Source organism: Antrostomus carolinensis, unplaced genomic scaffold (assembly GCF_000700745.2).
Source record: "Antrostomus carolinensis isolate BGI_N321 unplaced genomic scaffold, ASM70074v2 scaffold2381, whole genome shotgun sequence".
Lineage (NCBI taxonomy): Eukaryota > Metazoa > Chordata > Aves > Caprimulgiformes > Caprimulgidae > Antrostomus > Antrostomus carolinensis.
The window spans coordinates 3,174-19,301 of record NW_010294598.1 but is presented as its reverse complement, the minus strand read 5'-3'; the positions used below and the strand labels follow the sequence as shown (position 1 = coordinate 19,301).

The following is a 16,128-nucleotide window of genomic DNA, read 5'->3' as shown; positions in this document are numbered from 1 at the left end:
AATGCTTGGCTGGTTCTGAGCATGTCTTCAGAAATTCATCAGCTGAGGTGACTTGCCCAAGCCTCATCACACTTGGCATCAGAAGAAGGAATAAAAAGGAAGCCTTTTGCCCCACAGTTCTCTGCTCTGTTCATCATATATCAGGAGACAGGATAAGCACCTACACAAAGCACAGCCCAAGTACCATGCTGGTTTCCTATTCTCAATGTACCATCATACAAATAAACACCACTCAAATTCATGGGAAAGGCCTGGCAGACCCTCAGCAAAGACCAGTTTCACACAAATCCTACAGGTTTATAGTTTCCAAATTCTTAAAAATAGCAAGACAACTACACTACATTATGCAGAAACTAAAGTACTGAAGAAGCCACAAGAAAGTCAGGTAAGCTCTTTTATCAGAGTCAGGACAACACTTCTCAATGGTCAGATTCTTAGATTGGCTTGCCTTTTACAGATACTGGTAGGTTCTATTAATCTTCTGTGAAAAGCATATTTACATGCAGCTGTAGGCAAATCTATAAAGGGTTTGCAGATCTGTGTTTAATAATGGACTGGACTTTTGCCAGCGTCAATATCTGGCTTTGATGGAGACAGGCAGTAGATGGACTTCCAGCCCTGGGGTTCTTTACAGCACCCCAGGCCAGTTGCTCAGCTGGTGTAAAGTGGTGTAGAGCAGGAGAAAAATGCCCAGCATGAGGAACTGGGAAACCTTTGGCTCTTTCAGTGACTCTCCTTTCAGACTCTTTCAGTGACAAAATGGTTTGTAATCAAGACATTTCGGTCCTTTCTCTCCTGCTTTCTATTGCACAGAGCTCCTTGAGGCAGGGACTCTCCCATTGCATACAGAGGGCATGTAGCACTGTAGTGACTCAGTATCAGCCAAAACTTCCAGTGCTAATGGGGTAAATAATGTCACTACAACTCATTACATTCCTTAATCTAGGTCAGACCTGCTGGACTTCTCCATATGGATGCCCTGTGTACAGCAACTTACCCAAACTGGGGTTAGTCCATTGACTCCAACTACAGCAAGGGGCATTCTACTCTGAAGACAAAAGAGCAACAACAATTTATCCTGAATGCTCCATAGACTTTATGCTTTCTGCTACCCTGGACAAAAGAGAGCGGGCAAAATGTCAGTATTCTGTATTAAGAGGCCATTTGCACCTAGAAATGGATTGACGGTCTTAGAAGATTTAACCCTGAGCAGGGGCAAAAAACTGTCTTGCTCATGTACATGTCCTGATGGTTTTTAAAACAAAACAAAAAAGCACACAAGGCAAACCGCACATTTCCCTCAAGTCAGTGCAAAGGCAGAGCACCACATCCTGTATTAAAGGGATATGTTGACAACAACAAAACTTCCCAGACTTGCTTGGTTTTACCATCTGTCCTGATGCACCAAGAGCAATGAAGATATTAAAGTAAGTGAATGTCATCACTGGAGGATAACTAATGTGTGGTTCCTGCTATTTTGGCCATGACATCTGGAGAGTTTAAGCAGAGATTTGTGCTGGTATCGAACTGTGGCAGCCTGAGGATACACAAACAGACCCTGCTCATGGGATTTTGTCTTTGGAAGACACAAATCTGAGACCACTCTTAAAATTCCTGCATACAGAAAAAGTCTTCAGGCCCCATGAGTTAGCTCTGTTGTCACAAGGATGGCTGTACCACATGCACACCTGCAGCACTACCATGCAGTACCTGAAACAGGTAGGAGATATCTGCCTGCCCGGTGGATGCAGAAACCTGGTGGTGGGCAAATGCAGACTTGCAGCCAAACACTTTTCACAATTCAGTTCTTCCTTCAGCAACTCCTTCATCTGAGCCCTGCAATTCTCAGGCAGGAAGCCTGGACTGTTTAGCAACCCAGCACAAGCACAGATTCTGTTCAGCATGTCTGCTCTTCCAAGGCAACATCTGGAAAAATACTCATTGGTCCCTGACTCCCGGCCATATTTACTCAGAGTATCTGTTCAGTACTAGACATGTCTGCAAACTGGATGGCATTCCAGAGAATGTGATCTCTAGTAAACATGAGATGTACACAAGATGCATGGAAACCAGCTTATTTGTCCATAGCTGCTGCTGTGCTCTTCCCCAGGTATCTCCTCTCATGACTATCAGAACTGCAGGACTCCCAGCCAGCCAAGTTCAAGTAAGCAGGTAAGATATAGCAAGTACAGCTGTACAGAAATTATTCTGATGCTACAACTGTCCCTCAGCAGATGCACTCACTGCAGGGACAACCAGTGTCTGCAGGTTATCTGTTTCCTCACAAGGTTCTCTGCTGCAACAACTCTGTTGCCCTGTCCCTCCTGTCTTCGGTACAACACATCACTTATTGCCTGATATTCTCAAGCCACTGAAACAAATAAGGGGAACCAGCTTCAGACAGTCAGATCAAGCCCAGTTCCCCCTCCTGAAAGTCCTGCTCAACTTCCCTGCTTCAGTTCCTGCAAGTTTCCAGCTCTTACTGCTGGCCCACGTAAGGCTGATGCTCTAGCCATGGGCAGAATGACCCAAGTTCACCCTGCTCCCTCTCTCCCTCCCCTCTCTCACTGTACTTGTCTTATCTTAAGCTGACAATTCTTTGGGTAAATCGGCTTAGCGAGTTGGAAGGGCAGCTCCAGCGAGAGCAACCCCAGGATTAACAATCCCTCAGTACTTCAGCATGGCTGGATCCCTTCTGCACAAGCTCCAGCCTGCATCATGCTTTGCAGAAGGGAAGCAGCCAGCTGCTCTCATTAACACCGTTCCTGACCACACTGAGCAGAGAGGAGAAAAGTTATTTTCCCTTGCAAGGACCACTAACCTTGGGAATGGCCTCAGTCAGAGCATAGCTGGCTTTGTCACTGAGCCACACTTTCTCCTTGGGTGAGAGGCCTGCACCAACCGCCTGCAGCTCCGACAGGATAGATCCATAGGGCATCACCTGGATTTTAAACTCAGGCTCCAGGGTGGAGTCGAGCTGTAAGTGCTCCCTCACAGCTGGGTCCATCATCCGGTCACCATCGATGAAGAGCCTGAGAAACAAACCAGACAGAGCAGATAGGTTGGACCACATGTGACAGTGGCTAGAGGAAAGGAGGGGAAGAGAAACCATTCTGGTGACATTTCAGGGAGAAAGGAGTTAGTTAATTATGCGCTATACTTTGTCCTATATTGTTTTAACCACTGGCTTTCACACAGCTTAAATCCTGCAATTAAGATGTAGCACCCTGCTGAGAGCAAAGGAGCTGATAGCATTTTTGTTTGTATGACACATTAAAAATGGCTGCATCCCATCACTGTGCTACAAGCAGGAGAGAGTAACAGAGGCAAATCATGGTCATTCTCTAATTTTTAAGGGCAACATCTGTAAATGGAAAAGCTACTGTCCTTCTGTGTGCCCCACTGTTCTCACTTTCACTGAACTGAAAAGTTCATTTCAACCTTTACATACAACCTGTACTCACCCAGACAGGTTTTACCTCAGATTTATCTAGCTAGCAGTTTGGAGGTGCCTCTAAAAGACATGTGCTTGCTGAGGCTCTTTATACGGGGCAGTCACAGGAAAGAAGCCTTCTGTCATAAGCTGGCCCTGAAACTTTTCTATACAGTTCCTGCAGTTTTGAAGTGACTCATTAATGACATTAGAGAAAAGTTTTCCAATGTCCAGGCCAGTGTTGGCTCTCACCCACATTTCACCCAGGGCTCCAAGGGCCCTCTGCATTATCTCCGGGTGACAGACAGAGGGGTCAGCCATCATGCCCAAGGTCACCCAGCAAGTCAGCCGAGGTGCTGAGGAGCACAGCAGAGGTCTTGGTTTCCTCTCTAGCTCTGATCAGAGGAGGAAAGTAATTAAAAGAGAAGACAAAAGTGCTCAGAAAGGACATTAGAGCGCCAGAGCGTAGGCGTTTTGAGAAGACAAATGCTTTGCTAGAACAGCTCTCCCACAGAAAAATGCATCTTGAGGGACAGAAGAGGGGAATACAAGCACCTGATTGTGTTCATTCCTATGACGGCGTATGCAAAAAACACAGGATTGTACTCAACATCAGAGCCTCGGAGGTTGAAAAGCCCTGGAAAATAAGAACGCCAAGAATCACAGTCCTGGTTCATCTTTTGCAACATTAGAGAAAGCCAAAAATAACCTCAGCAAAACACAGACAAGCAACGAGTCGTCACGGGTGCGGGCCGTGGGTCCAGCTCCCACCCAGCTGTCACGTCCCGCTGCTTTTCCAGCAACCCTCAGCTTATACCAGGAGATGGCACCAAAACTGCAGTGTAAACACTCCCACTGAGCAAGGAAATCGGGGTTTACTTCTAAAGGAGGGCTGGCTTGGAAGAAAGCAGGTACAGGCAAAAAAGACAAGGACAAATGTAAAAAAAAGTAGCGTTTGCCCTTTCTGGTCTGTGCAAAGTAATAAAAGCTCACTTCTCAACAGCCAGGAGACTTCAAAGTTACAAGTTATCACTGCATTCCAATCCTTCTTTTGATACTTGAGGGAAGAGGGAGACACAATAGGCAAGACTAAAATACTCCAAAAAGGGCTCTCATTTGGGTGCCTCCAACATCTCAGATTCAGACCACATAGTCTTGGGTTTTTTTCACAAAGATTTTATCCTGCACAACTCCACACAAAGTCAAGAGGGGAAGTAGATGTTCAACATCTCCAAACTCCTGATTTTAGGGTCAAATAAAAACCCCAGGATACCCAATTAGCTGAAATTAGTTACTCAAGGCAATAAGGCCAGCCAGCAGGACAGCTGGGAAAAGAACCAACATGTCCTAAATCACAACCCGGCACTGTATTCATCAAACTGTGCAAATTCTGCCACAAAAGTAAAAATAGAGTTTGCTTCTCCCCAGGGAAGGAGCAGGTCCTTGAAAGAAGGAAAGAGCCACAAACACCTCTTTACTGCATGGGTACAAACCTCCTCGCTCAGCTGACTCCCAAAGCAGAAAGGAGGCAACAGCCTCCTCTGTGGCTCTCGTCTGTCCCCTGGAAACTTGTCTGGAGCTTAATACAGTGAATTAAATTAGGTAAGATTAAAGACAACTTCTCCCTCTTCCCCCTTTAGGATAGGAAATCAGCCAGGCACCTGGCAATAAGCTTCTCTCATGACCTCCTCTGGTCCATCTTAAAACCCTTGATTCATAACCAAGCTTGGCTTTGCTAGAGACATTTAATCTGAAACCACCTCAGGGCACCAATTTATCATTAATTTAATTGGAGATGCGCCTGAAAAGGTGAGACACACAATCTCTGCTCACGCAGGCCTCCCAAGGGAGGAGTCATATTCTCCACTCTCAGAAGCACTTCTTTCATGAAACAAGCTCTTTGCTCAGTGTCCCATATCTAGGAGAGCCCACAGACCTCACAAGCTGGCTTCTGCCAGCACCAGAGACGTTGTGCTGGCAGTGCTGGAGCCAGGCACACACCACCTTCACTTCTACCTTTTTGGATCAGACACGGGGCACACGCAGTAGCAACACCCACACCCTGCCAAGGCTATGTCTGCACTGCACCAGTCTGCATGCTGGTGATTTCTGCACAAAGGATACACAGAACCAGTAACAACAGTGCCAGGGGAACCAGTGCTGTTTCTGGCCATTCTCCCTTCCTATACACTGGGCTGGGAGCCAGGTGTGGAGACCTACTCATCTTGGGGCCCCAAACACAGAGGGGACCTTTTAGTGGGACCCCAGGTTAAAATGATCTGGAAATACAAGCTGAGTCCTGACTTACTTGTTTTAATCAAAGCATTTGCCAAACACTGGAGAGGTAGAGACCGACTTAAAAAGTCATGACAATTAGGAAGATTACTGTGAACACCATGTACCCCACCCTTGCCTTGTGTATACAAAGCCACATGTTGCATTGCTTTGTTTATAGCCCAGCCTCCACAGCAGAAAACATTCTCCATCTTCCCATAGGGTGAGGCAGCATCAGGATATTTTACAGCCAGAAAATCTCAAAGGTCTTTCCCCACCACCCCCCCGCTTCAAACCGCCTCAGGCTTTATATATAACTTTTCATTCCCTTTGCCTGGGCTGTTTTTCAAAGGTGGTGATTTGCTGTGTATCCTGGACCAAAAATGCACTCAGGAGCTGCAGTGGTGTAATAAGGCACTCTAGAAATACAGGCTCACTGTGACCTGTTATCACCACTGCACTTGATACAAGTTAATTGACCTCTAACAAACATATGGCTGTCATAGGTGCCTCTCACCCTGGCAGGGTTCTTCCTTTCCAAGGCAGGAAGGACATTTATTTTGTAGGAAGAACTGAGAAGGCAAATGCAGACTTACATGCTACTTCATCCAAGGCCGTTACCACAAACCACAGGACTTTCCTCTCAGCCATTTTTGCACGAAGGGCCACAATTTTGTCCCTCCAGCTGACCCCTGCAAAACATAATATGAAAAGCTACAGTCACCAGCCTTACTGGGGATGATGATGTAAACACAGACCAACGCACTGGATTTTGGAGGTCCACAAAACACACTGTTTGGCTTGGGCTCCTCTCTCTTTTCCAATAACTGATACGATCTCTCACACAAGCTGCCCTCCAGACATCCATAGATTTGTTTTGAAGTTATCTGGCCTCTAGCAAATGGTTATTTGAAGTTTTGAACACAAAGGGGTCACTAGCTGAGGTCCGGTCACCTCCTTGACCTATTCACAGTGGGTCATATAGCACTGCAGTAGTGTTTTTCTCACTGCTTTATAAGAGGAAAGCAAAGGGGGATAGAGCAATAGAAACAGTCCCTGTCTATTGGGAGTTAAGCTTCTCACCTGTGTAACTCAGGTCAAGCGTGATGAGAGGCTTGCAGGGGCGCTGAGGACAGTCTGTCCAGATTGTATCAATCAGGTTTTCTTTGACAGGCACAAGGTCGTGGCCAGCATTTCTCAAGGCTTTGGACATCCTCTTCCACTGATCTACCAAATAGAAGAGTCAAGAGTGATGGTTTTAAAGAACACACACTAGCTGAACAACAGCCCCGTTCACAGGCGTCAAACTCAAGAATCTGAGTCACCTCCTTTCCTTCCAGCTACTCCTTCTTCCCATGCCCTTAAAAAACAAAGCAAAAGCCATTGCAGTTATAGCTCCACAAACACAGCCACTGCAGCCAGCAGCAGGTACAGAACCTTGCAGCCCTGGAGCTTTATGCTTTAGCTGAAGAACTGCTCCAGCTGAGAGACAGAAGTCACTGGAAGAAGCTACTCTAAAGGCTGCCATAAGGATGTCCCCTACCCCAGTGCAGAATCATGCTAGATCTAAGATAGATGAGAGGGGCTTCCACACAGCCATGAGACCAACATTTAGCACATCTGAATCATGGAAATGTCTCCCTTGGCCTCTAGTGACTTTTGGCTTGGGCCCCATGTTCTGAAGCACAAGTAGATGGATACTCGTTCATCCATTATAAACGGTACCCTCTCCAGGACTGTGCTTCCTCCAGGGAAAGCTGCAGAGATGCCAGGACCACCAAGCAGGAGTAGCAGCATAAGTTTTGCCTGGGTGTCCTGGCTCATATGCTGGCCAAGGCATTCAGCAACTTTGTACTGAAGTGCCTGTGACAAGCCACAGCACAAACAAAAGGAGGTGGATTCGGACTCTGCTTTTCAGGTAAGGTCAGAGAGTATTTCTCATCCCTTGTGTTCTGTGAGTCAAATGCACTGCTGTGGAGCTCTTGTGACACATGCTTAAAACCAAATTTCAACCTGTTTTGCATTAACAGTTTAACCCACCACCCCACCTGGGCTGAAATATGGTTAGCTGCATATCACCACACAACAGCTTAGCCAGAGAAGCAAGGAGGCAAATTTTAGTTGCCCAACCCAGAGTCATAAAATAAAACTAACCAGCTGGAATAATGAAAGGGTCCACTCCCACCTTCGAGCCTTCTGGGAGGACACTAACTAGCCAATCCTCCTGAGTCGGTGTATCTTTCAGACCTCCATGGATTTGAAAAAAAAAAAGGAAAAAAGAGGTTCAAAGAAGAAGTCATACTGAAGTATTCTCACAGTACCCAAAATGTCCCAGCTAACGCATCAGATACATCTGCTAATGGATGTCTACATCTACATCAGATACATCTACTAAAGAAGTCACAGGACACTGAAGCAGGAGCAGCAGTGTTTCCAAGATGTGCCTAAGCCCTTGCATGATGCAGTATCCCTACAGCCCAAGCTGTAACATGTGCAAAGTGACCAGATAGTCTGTGATTGTTCTCAGTTTATCAGTGGAGCAGTATCCCAGCCTCCTCCTTACCCATTTTCATGAGTGTCCAGTTGTTATCCATTTGATGTGCAGCTTGCAGGAAATAGCGCCCATCTGTCCACATGGCTGCGTGCTGTTCAGTGACTATGGCAGTACCTAGGCAGGAAGGCAGAAAGATGTGGTGATTTAGAGGTGGGTAGCCACCATGCAGAGACACAGACAGCAGGAGGAGTGTTTGAAATGCACCCCAATTCCCCAAAAGGCAGCTCTGCTCACTGTTCAAAAGTTAGTCCATTTTCAGTGGAGATATTCACTGTTTCCCCTGTGCTACAACCTTACAAATCCTATCAGAGATAATACGCACAAGGATGCACCTTAATGAATTGCCCCAGATGAATTCAACTTAAGCATATCTCAGCCAGTCGGTGTAACTGGGTAAATGGGGCTCTCCAAACCTTCTGTAACAGAGACTGTGGTCTTCACTTGGCTGCTGTCACAGTAACACACATGGTACATCCCCAGACTCCATCCCATCTTTGTATGGGGAGGAAGCCTGGGCTCTGGCCATCCAGAAGAAACAGCTGTTACTAAGCGAGCAGACGTGGGTATCCCTCCCAGCTGTCAGCTGCACCCCTTTCCCAAATGCTACAGCTCTAGCAGAGATGGCTGAACAGGAAATATGAACATAAATTTCTGCTGGTTTCAGTGTCTATCCCATTCCACTGACTCCAGATGGAGGGATGCAAGCAGACAGCTGAGGGGCAGTGACATCTCAGCAAGGCACTGTAGCTACCTTGCCCTTGGCAATAAAAAAAAAAGGCACAAACAGAAACTGAATCCAAGTCTTTTGAGTCTCTGCATCTTGACCATACTCTCTGTCACCAGAAACCAAAGCCCAGATTAGCAGAGCAGAGTTTCCAAATATGCATTCATTGTCTTCTATCACACTCCCCCAACACAAGCCCCATTTTAAGCTGCCTCAGCCTGTGTGAAACCTCACTGACTCACCAAGTGCTAGGCTGGGAACACAGACCTTCAAAGTATATAACACAGGCTCAAAATAGAGAGGAAGGTTATGAAGAGGCCATGCAGAAGGCGTGAAATTAATACAGGAATCATGCTATTCATGCTAATCCAGCAGCCCTGGATTTATCACCCTCCACACGAAGTCCCAGAGTGGTTCATAGGAACAGATGAATGGACCCTCCAAACACACAGGTAGCAGTATTTATTAAACCAATTTACAATTAGGGGTGGAGAAAGACCTTAATAGGCTAACGTGACTTTCAACAATCACACAGCAGAGTAAGTTGCAGAGCTTAGGATACAGCTAGGGTAAAAACTAGGTCTCTTGAAACACAGACCTGTCCTACAGCCAAGAAAACATCCTGTCTCAGCAAGATAAGCAAACTTTTCCACAGCGCTCAGTTTCCAAACGCAGTGTTTCTGGCCCAGGCTCTGTTCAAACAGAAAGGCTAGCTAAAGTCCACCCACTATTCACCCAGTCCAAATGGGCAGTGTAAAAATCTGCTCGTACTGGCTGCATATCAAAAGAAATGACTGAAGGTTACAAGCACCACATTAAAGAGTTAACAGGATTTTATTTTATGAGAGGTTCATTCAGGGGTCAAACATTTTCTGAAAACTTGTTATTGCGCTGATATTACATAATTCCAGCGGGTAGCCAAGACATAATTCTGCAAATGCTGGAATGGGAAGAAAACAGTTCAAAGAAGCTGGATAGGTTTCCTTTTCCATCCTGCTTCTATGCTGTGAATGAGATTATTTCTTTATGGGGGAATTATGTACATTATCAAGAACTCAAGTTCTGGAAAGGTACCTGCAGAGCCATCAAATCCAGAGATGAACGCCCGTCTGCAATCACAGGGTGCAATGTACTCGCTCTAGAAAACAAAAGAGGCAGCAATTATTTATAGCAGCAGGGGAAAAAAAAAATCAGCTGATGACAAATACTCTGATAAACTTTTTCTCCTAAAGGACGCCACAGACAGAAAGAAATGAGTTAAAAAATCCCGGGCTCTACTCCGCTGGAACATTTAATCATCTGTGATTATATTGTATTTATGTCCAACCGTTGGGTTTTTTTAAGCTGCAGAACATTTCTCCCACAAATGTCTGTAAACACTGAGTGCTTCAGAGTTTGCAGATGTTTATTTCACACTCAGCCTCCCCTTTGGGCAACAAACAAATGCTGTCTTTGAAGCTGCAATATGAAAGGAAAAGAAACCAGAACCACCCCTTGATCTTGCAGACCACAGCAATCAGCACGTCAAATCTGTAAAATTCACTATCTCCAGTGAAGTCCCCTCACTGGATTTAAAAATTCCTTTAAGTCTTTCTTTTCCACAACAATGAAATTGAAAGAAAAATCATCAAGGTGGTAAAACTGTCAAAACTTTAACCCTTAGGACCCTTTCATAGGGGTGACCATGCTGATCCTCTCATTTCTTCCTTGCCTTACACCAGAAACCACCAGACTCTAGTTTGGAGGATGAGAGGAAATCAAAGACTACTAGTCCATCCTCATCCCAAACCCATCACAACCTGTGTTGGTGGACACATCTGTTGGCAGCATCACAGAAGAGTCTTGAGAACACACAGATAGTCATCATCCACAGGAACTGACAAAATTAAAAGAATAACTGTACCTCGAAATGGCCCACACACCATCTTTATGGGATCTCATTCTGGCAAGTTCGGAGGTCAGAACTGCTGAGCAGGCCTGGTAATTAACCAGCACAACTCAGCAAATCATTTTAATCCAGGCTGACAGCACTGATGTTTGAGCTGCAAAACCCCTGGATTTGTACCTTACAAACGGTCTGAAACCAAAGTCTGTTCCTTTGCCCATAAAGTCTCTCTGCTTCCAGCTGTGCTGTGGCAAGAGAGACACTTCGGGGACTGAGTAAAGAAATCACAGCCCAGTTCTCAGGTGGTTTTAGTTTCTACTGTGATAGATACTGCACTTCCCTGTCTCTGGCCAGGACTATTTTTAAAACAACTGATTGTTAGAAAAATTCTCCCTTCAAACCTGTTACTCTTCATGGCCCTAAAGAAGACAGAAGGTTCAAAGTACAGGAGTGAAGCACAAAATGCAGCACCTGGGACCAACAATTTATTTCTGCTCCCAATCACCCCACGATCAAGAATCCTCCGGAACAGCTATGATCTCCCCTCGTGTGAGATGTCCTAGGCAGCAGCTACCAACCATTCAACACTAACATTTTGAAACTGAATCTTGGGACAGCAAAACCCACGGCCCAAAAGAGGACCTGGCTGAGTAGCTTTTGCTCCTGGTTGCCAGGGAAGATCCCTGGGATATGCTCCCAAGAAATCCTCTGTTTTATCAAACCAGTAATGAAAGTTGGCAGAAATGGGGTACGTATTGAGACCACGGGTGCCCTCAGCTCCGAGCCAGTCCAGCTCCCTGTGCCTCTTCCTGTCCAGCCCCACAGGGCTGAGACAGACACTCAGCAGCTGTGGGGAGGAGAGGGGTCAGGATACCCACCTCAGGAAGGGCTGACTGCCCTCTACACACCTCTAGTTGACAGGGTGGACCTGCCTCGGCCCACCACAGCATCACCATCACCACTAATCCCCTTTAGAATAACCACAGAGGCATCAGCAGATAGAGGGGACAAAGTCATTCTGGGAACAGAATCGAGCACCCATCTCCCCAGCTGCCTGTCTCAGCAGGACAGAAGAGGAAGGCAGAGCGATGCCAGACCTGAGGAGGATTCCCCATTTCAGCATTTCCTAACAACTATTCAGCCTGTTAATTGCTACAACTCCTCCTTTCCTTTACATTTCATCTCAAAGCTGGGACACCATCTCCCAGGGTCCAATGCCTAAAGGGGATGCTGGAAATTTCCCATTGTTGATCATATCACTAAGCACATCTCAAATCAGACCAGCAACTCCTCTTCCCTTTCTCCTGACCAATGCAGCACAGACTACAAGCTAGTTTGCTTGTGCAGACAAGCAATGTCACGTTCATAGGAAGGGCTAACACTGAGCTAGCTGCATTAACAGCACAGAATAGTGAAATGGATTAAAAATATTAAAAAAAAAAAAATAAAAGGAGAAAAAGTCTATTGGTTTTGGATCTGGTAAAAGCTGACCTAAACTAACAACATGCTGTCCCATTCACAGACAAATCCAGGGAATGTTTTAAGTGTTTACAATGAGGCAGATGGGCTTTAAAAGGGACCACGAGGGATCTGGAAGGGAAGATGGTTCATTCATCTGTCAGTCTGAATTCTTGCACGCCCACCTGTTCTGTTCCATGCAGCAACCCCCACTGTGCAAGGATGAGCCCATGTTTTGCACGAGCTAAAATTACAAGGGGAACACCTGCGTACGCCACACAAATACAGGCCACAGCACAGTCAGAACAAGGTATTTCCCCGGGGCTTGTCTTGCACCTCCCGTGGCCTTCAACCCAGCCCTCCTCAGGCCTTTCAGCTCTGCTTTCCACCACACCTGTCAGTACTTTACTAGGGGCTGCATCACAGAAACCCTCAGCTAAGCCAGGAAGAACCCCAAAAAAATCAGTGGTGCTTATCATCAGAGCCTGCAAGGCTGGGCCATTAACAAGTTACCTAATGTCAACCAATACCAGCAATAAAAAGTGCAGCTCGCTGCCCTTAGAGCCATGACACTGATGCCATTAAAGAACAAACAATGCTGTGGGCTTGGAGGGAGGTCGGCATTCACTGCCAAAAACCTAACTGCATTGGTAAGATCTGGAGCAGGTCAGTGCAACCTGTGCACAAGCTGTCTCTTGCTTTATAACTCTGCTGATTCCTCAGCTCAGAACAAGCGTGTGTCAGAGGAGTGAGCCCTGAGCAGAAGACGGCATCTCCGCCAACCCAAACATGGGGCCGTGAGCTGGGCAGGTGCTTCCTTGATGTGGAAGACCAGCCAGATCTGACTAAATTTGTTTTCACTGAGTCAAGGCCTGGGGGTGGAAGCCAGCCCCAGTTTAAGCTGTGACTGGCTCCAAACCCAAGCTCTACTCCAAACACCATTCCCTCCCATTAAGAAGAAAGCTCCTCCAATCTCTGAATATTCTCATATGGACAAACTCAGAGATTCAATGTAAACTGGGTGACTCCATATAAAAATGGACCCTGCATTTAGCACTGCAACACCCCAAAAACTCAGACAGGCATTTTTAACCAAACCACTAGGGACTCAGGTGCCTCATTCCCAAAAGCATGGCCTTTAACCTCTTCATGATCCTTTGACAACTCCAGCCACTCGTGAAAGGAAACAGGGCTTTTTGTATGGACTTCAGCCCACTTTTGGCTGGGACTGCCCTCCTTTCTCACCAGCCTTTGGACCACCCAGGTTCTCAAGGGAACAGTCTGTTTCTTTTGACTTCTTATCACCAGCACCAAAAGTTTCAAAATTCTAAGCAGCCAACATTCAAGGCTGGCTGCAAGAGCCACAAATCCAAGGTATTAGCAGCCTTGGTTAAGCCAGAGTCAGAGACAGCTGTGTTTGAGAAGCTCTGCAAGTCTTTGAGCTCCTTACACAACTAAACATGGCAAGCAAAGAACACAACTGGTGGCAAGCCTCCTGGCAGTATTATAACCTAAGCCTTCTAGCCTTGGCAGGAAAACCAGTATTAAAAGCATCACAAAGCTCAGAGCTCAAACATTCCCAGTGTTACAAAGATAAATTAGTCAGCAAGTTGCAGCATTGGGGTGTATCAGCATCAGTCCAATCCAGGGGGTCCTTCACAACCTGGAAGTGAATAAAGTTTCCCCCAATTTAAACCCTGTGTCAACACCACAGGAGGGAAAGTCCTCTTTGTTGACAAGTTCTCTGATGTGGATCCCAGGACAGCCTCAGGAACAGCTGAGACAGGCAAGGACACTAATAAGTAGCTTGGGCTGTGGGGAGGAAATGGCTCAAGCCACCAAAAGCTTGGGTATCATTAAACCGCAGTCTTCTGAGTCACGGAGGGAGCTGCCCAAGAGCAAAATCTGACTGCAGGCCTGTAAAGTTCTGATTTGCCTACAGGAAACAAACCCTTGCTTGGAACGAGAAGAAGCTGCAAATCTCAGCTCATCGCAATTTACCTGGAATCAGTAAGGCTGTTCTGGGATCACCAGGTTTCCGCCAATGCCTAAAACTGCATCAATTCCCAAACCTCACAGACAAAATCCTGCACTAGCCAGTCAGCAGGCGCCAGAATCAGCAGCTTTCAGTAATCGTTTCCATTCAGATAGATTTACTCTGCAGAGAAACCTGACCAACTCGCCCGGCAGGAAATAGCAACATGGGGTTCTCTGCTTAACTGCACTCTGTCAAGGAAAAGAAAGCAACAGAAAAACCCAGAAGTCCTGAGGGTCACATTCTTCAACTCACATGACAGCATTTAACGTCTAGTGAAATGAAACCGGAGTTATATATGGACAGAGGCAGCTCGAGGCATGAATGCAGCAGACAATAGCAGCTGCAGAAAACGCCTTCCCTCTACCTGCCCAAGTTTGGATCTCCCTAAGAGGAAACATGATGCTGCACATACGGTCCCAGGGCACAGGCAAGTCCGGACCCAGCTCACCCCAGTGCCAAGCCAAGGGCAAAGGTTCCGATTAAGTTGCATTTTGCTCTTGTGCACCCTGGGGTAAAAGAGAGCTTTGGGTGTGAGCCAGGAAAGCTTCAGGTCTTTTGTTTCCTGAAAATGGCTGAGGAGGGAAAAACCCTTGGCAGTTCTGGGGTCTCCTACCAGGACGAACAGAAGAGTGAAACTAGTGTATGAGTAGGCAGGGGAGGTAAAAGGCAGTTCAGCAATTTTAAACTAATGTCACAGATTACAAAAATCTTAGCAGTGGAAGCAGCACATAACACAGTTACTGCCACGAGTTACCATCCTGGGCCCAGTCTCTCCTCCTGTCTTTAGTGCACAGAACAAGCTGACGCAGAGCATCATCAAAAGGGAAGTGTCATTGTGGCCTGTTCCCTCCCTGTATCCCCAAAGGCCCCCCTGCATGGGATCTGAAGGGCTTTACCATAAGGCAGCAAATTCCAGCCAACAACTGGATCTAGCAAAGGGAAAGCTCTGCAACTAATCCCTCTTCACCTCCCTTAAGAGTATGTGTGGATCAGGAGGTGCTAATGGGGAAACTAAAGCCTGGACAATGCCTTCCTCCCCCAGTAAATCCATCCTTCCCAACAGCCAGGATGGGGACAGCAAGTGCTCTGGCAAGCTCCCTTTTTTGCAGCATGAGCTCCCTGGAGACAATCTAATGAGAAGCTGCTGGTGTAACATCCACACTGATTTGTTACAAGAACATAAAAACCTCAGTTTCCTGAATAGACTCCAGAAACTTTTTCCAACATTAGGTTTCTCAGGTTACCCAGGCTTTTATGCTAGAACCATTAAAGCCATTAAAGGATGATTTTAGTTATCCCTGGCTTGTAACTTTTTGCAGGGAAGGAAGGTCCAATCACTTCCATAATCCATCCATCCATACCTGGTGAGCATCTCCAGAGGGCACTATGTAGGCCTGGACAGGCTCCTGGACATACTTGGGACTCTTCATCACCTGTCGCAGTTGCTTCAGCAGCTCTGTTGTCATTTTTGGACTCATCTTCCTACCTGCAACTGAAACGAAGTACAAAACTTCAGTGGCTCTCCAGCCATCCTGGGCCACTCACACACAGGCCAGAGGCCATCACCACTGGAAACTCCCCTTGAGGACAACTGTGACAACATCATCTCTTTCAGTCCAGAATTTCTCCTGTCTTGCCACTTCACTCAAATCCCTTGAGAACAAGGGATCAGGTTGAGGACAGAGTCAAAGCTGGACTATCCTGTAGAGGACCTTCCCCACCTGGTGAAGGACTGGCATGCCCACTGGTGATACACACAAGC

General features: G+C 46.5%; 1 protein-coding gene across 3 annotated transcripts in view; it reads right to left on the bottom strand.

Moving 5' to 3' along the window:
- The window catches only part of XPNPEP1 (X-prolyl aminopeptidase 1), a 28,101-nt gene extending 12,246 nt beyond the window's left edge, over positions 1-15,855 (bottom strand). For all 3 annotated transcript variants that reach the window (XM_010177658.1, XM_029087390.1, XM_029087389.1), the window contains exons 1-8: positions 15,728-15,855; positions 10,060-10,123; positions 8,271-8,375; positions 7,862-7,954; positions 6,791-6,934; positions 6,304-6,399; positions 3,989-4,070; positions 2,822-3,032 (exon numbers count right to left, since the gene is read on the bottom strand). In XM_010177658.1, coding sequence (XP_010175960.1) covers positions 2,822-3,032; positions 3,989-4,070; positions 6,304-6,399; positions 6,791-6,934; positions 7,862-7,954; positions 8,271-8,375; positions 10,060-10,123; positions 15,728-15,844 — 912 coding nt within the window. In that variant the 5' untranslated portion in view covers positions 15,845-15,855. The remainder of the gene's footprint in view (positions 1-2,821; positions 3,033-3,988; positions 4,071-6,303; positions 6,400-6,790; positions 6,935-7,861; positions 7,955-8,270; positions 8,376-10,059; positions 10,124-15,727) is intronic.
- Between the last annotated feature and the right edge of the window lie 273 nt (positions 15,856-16,128).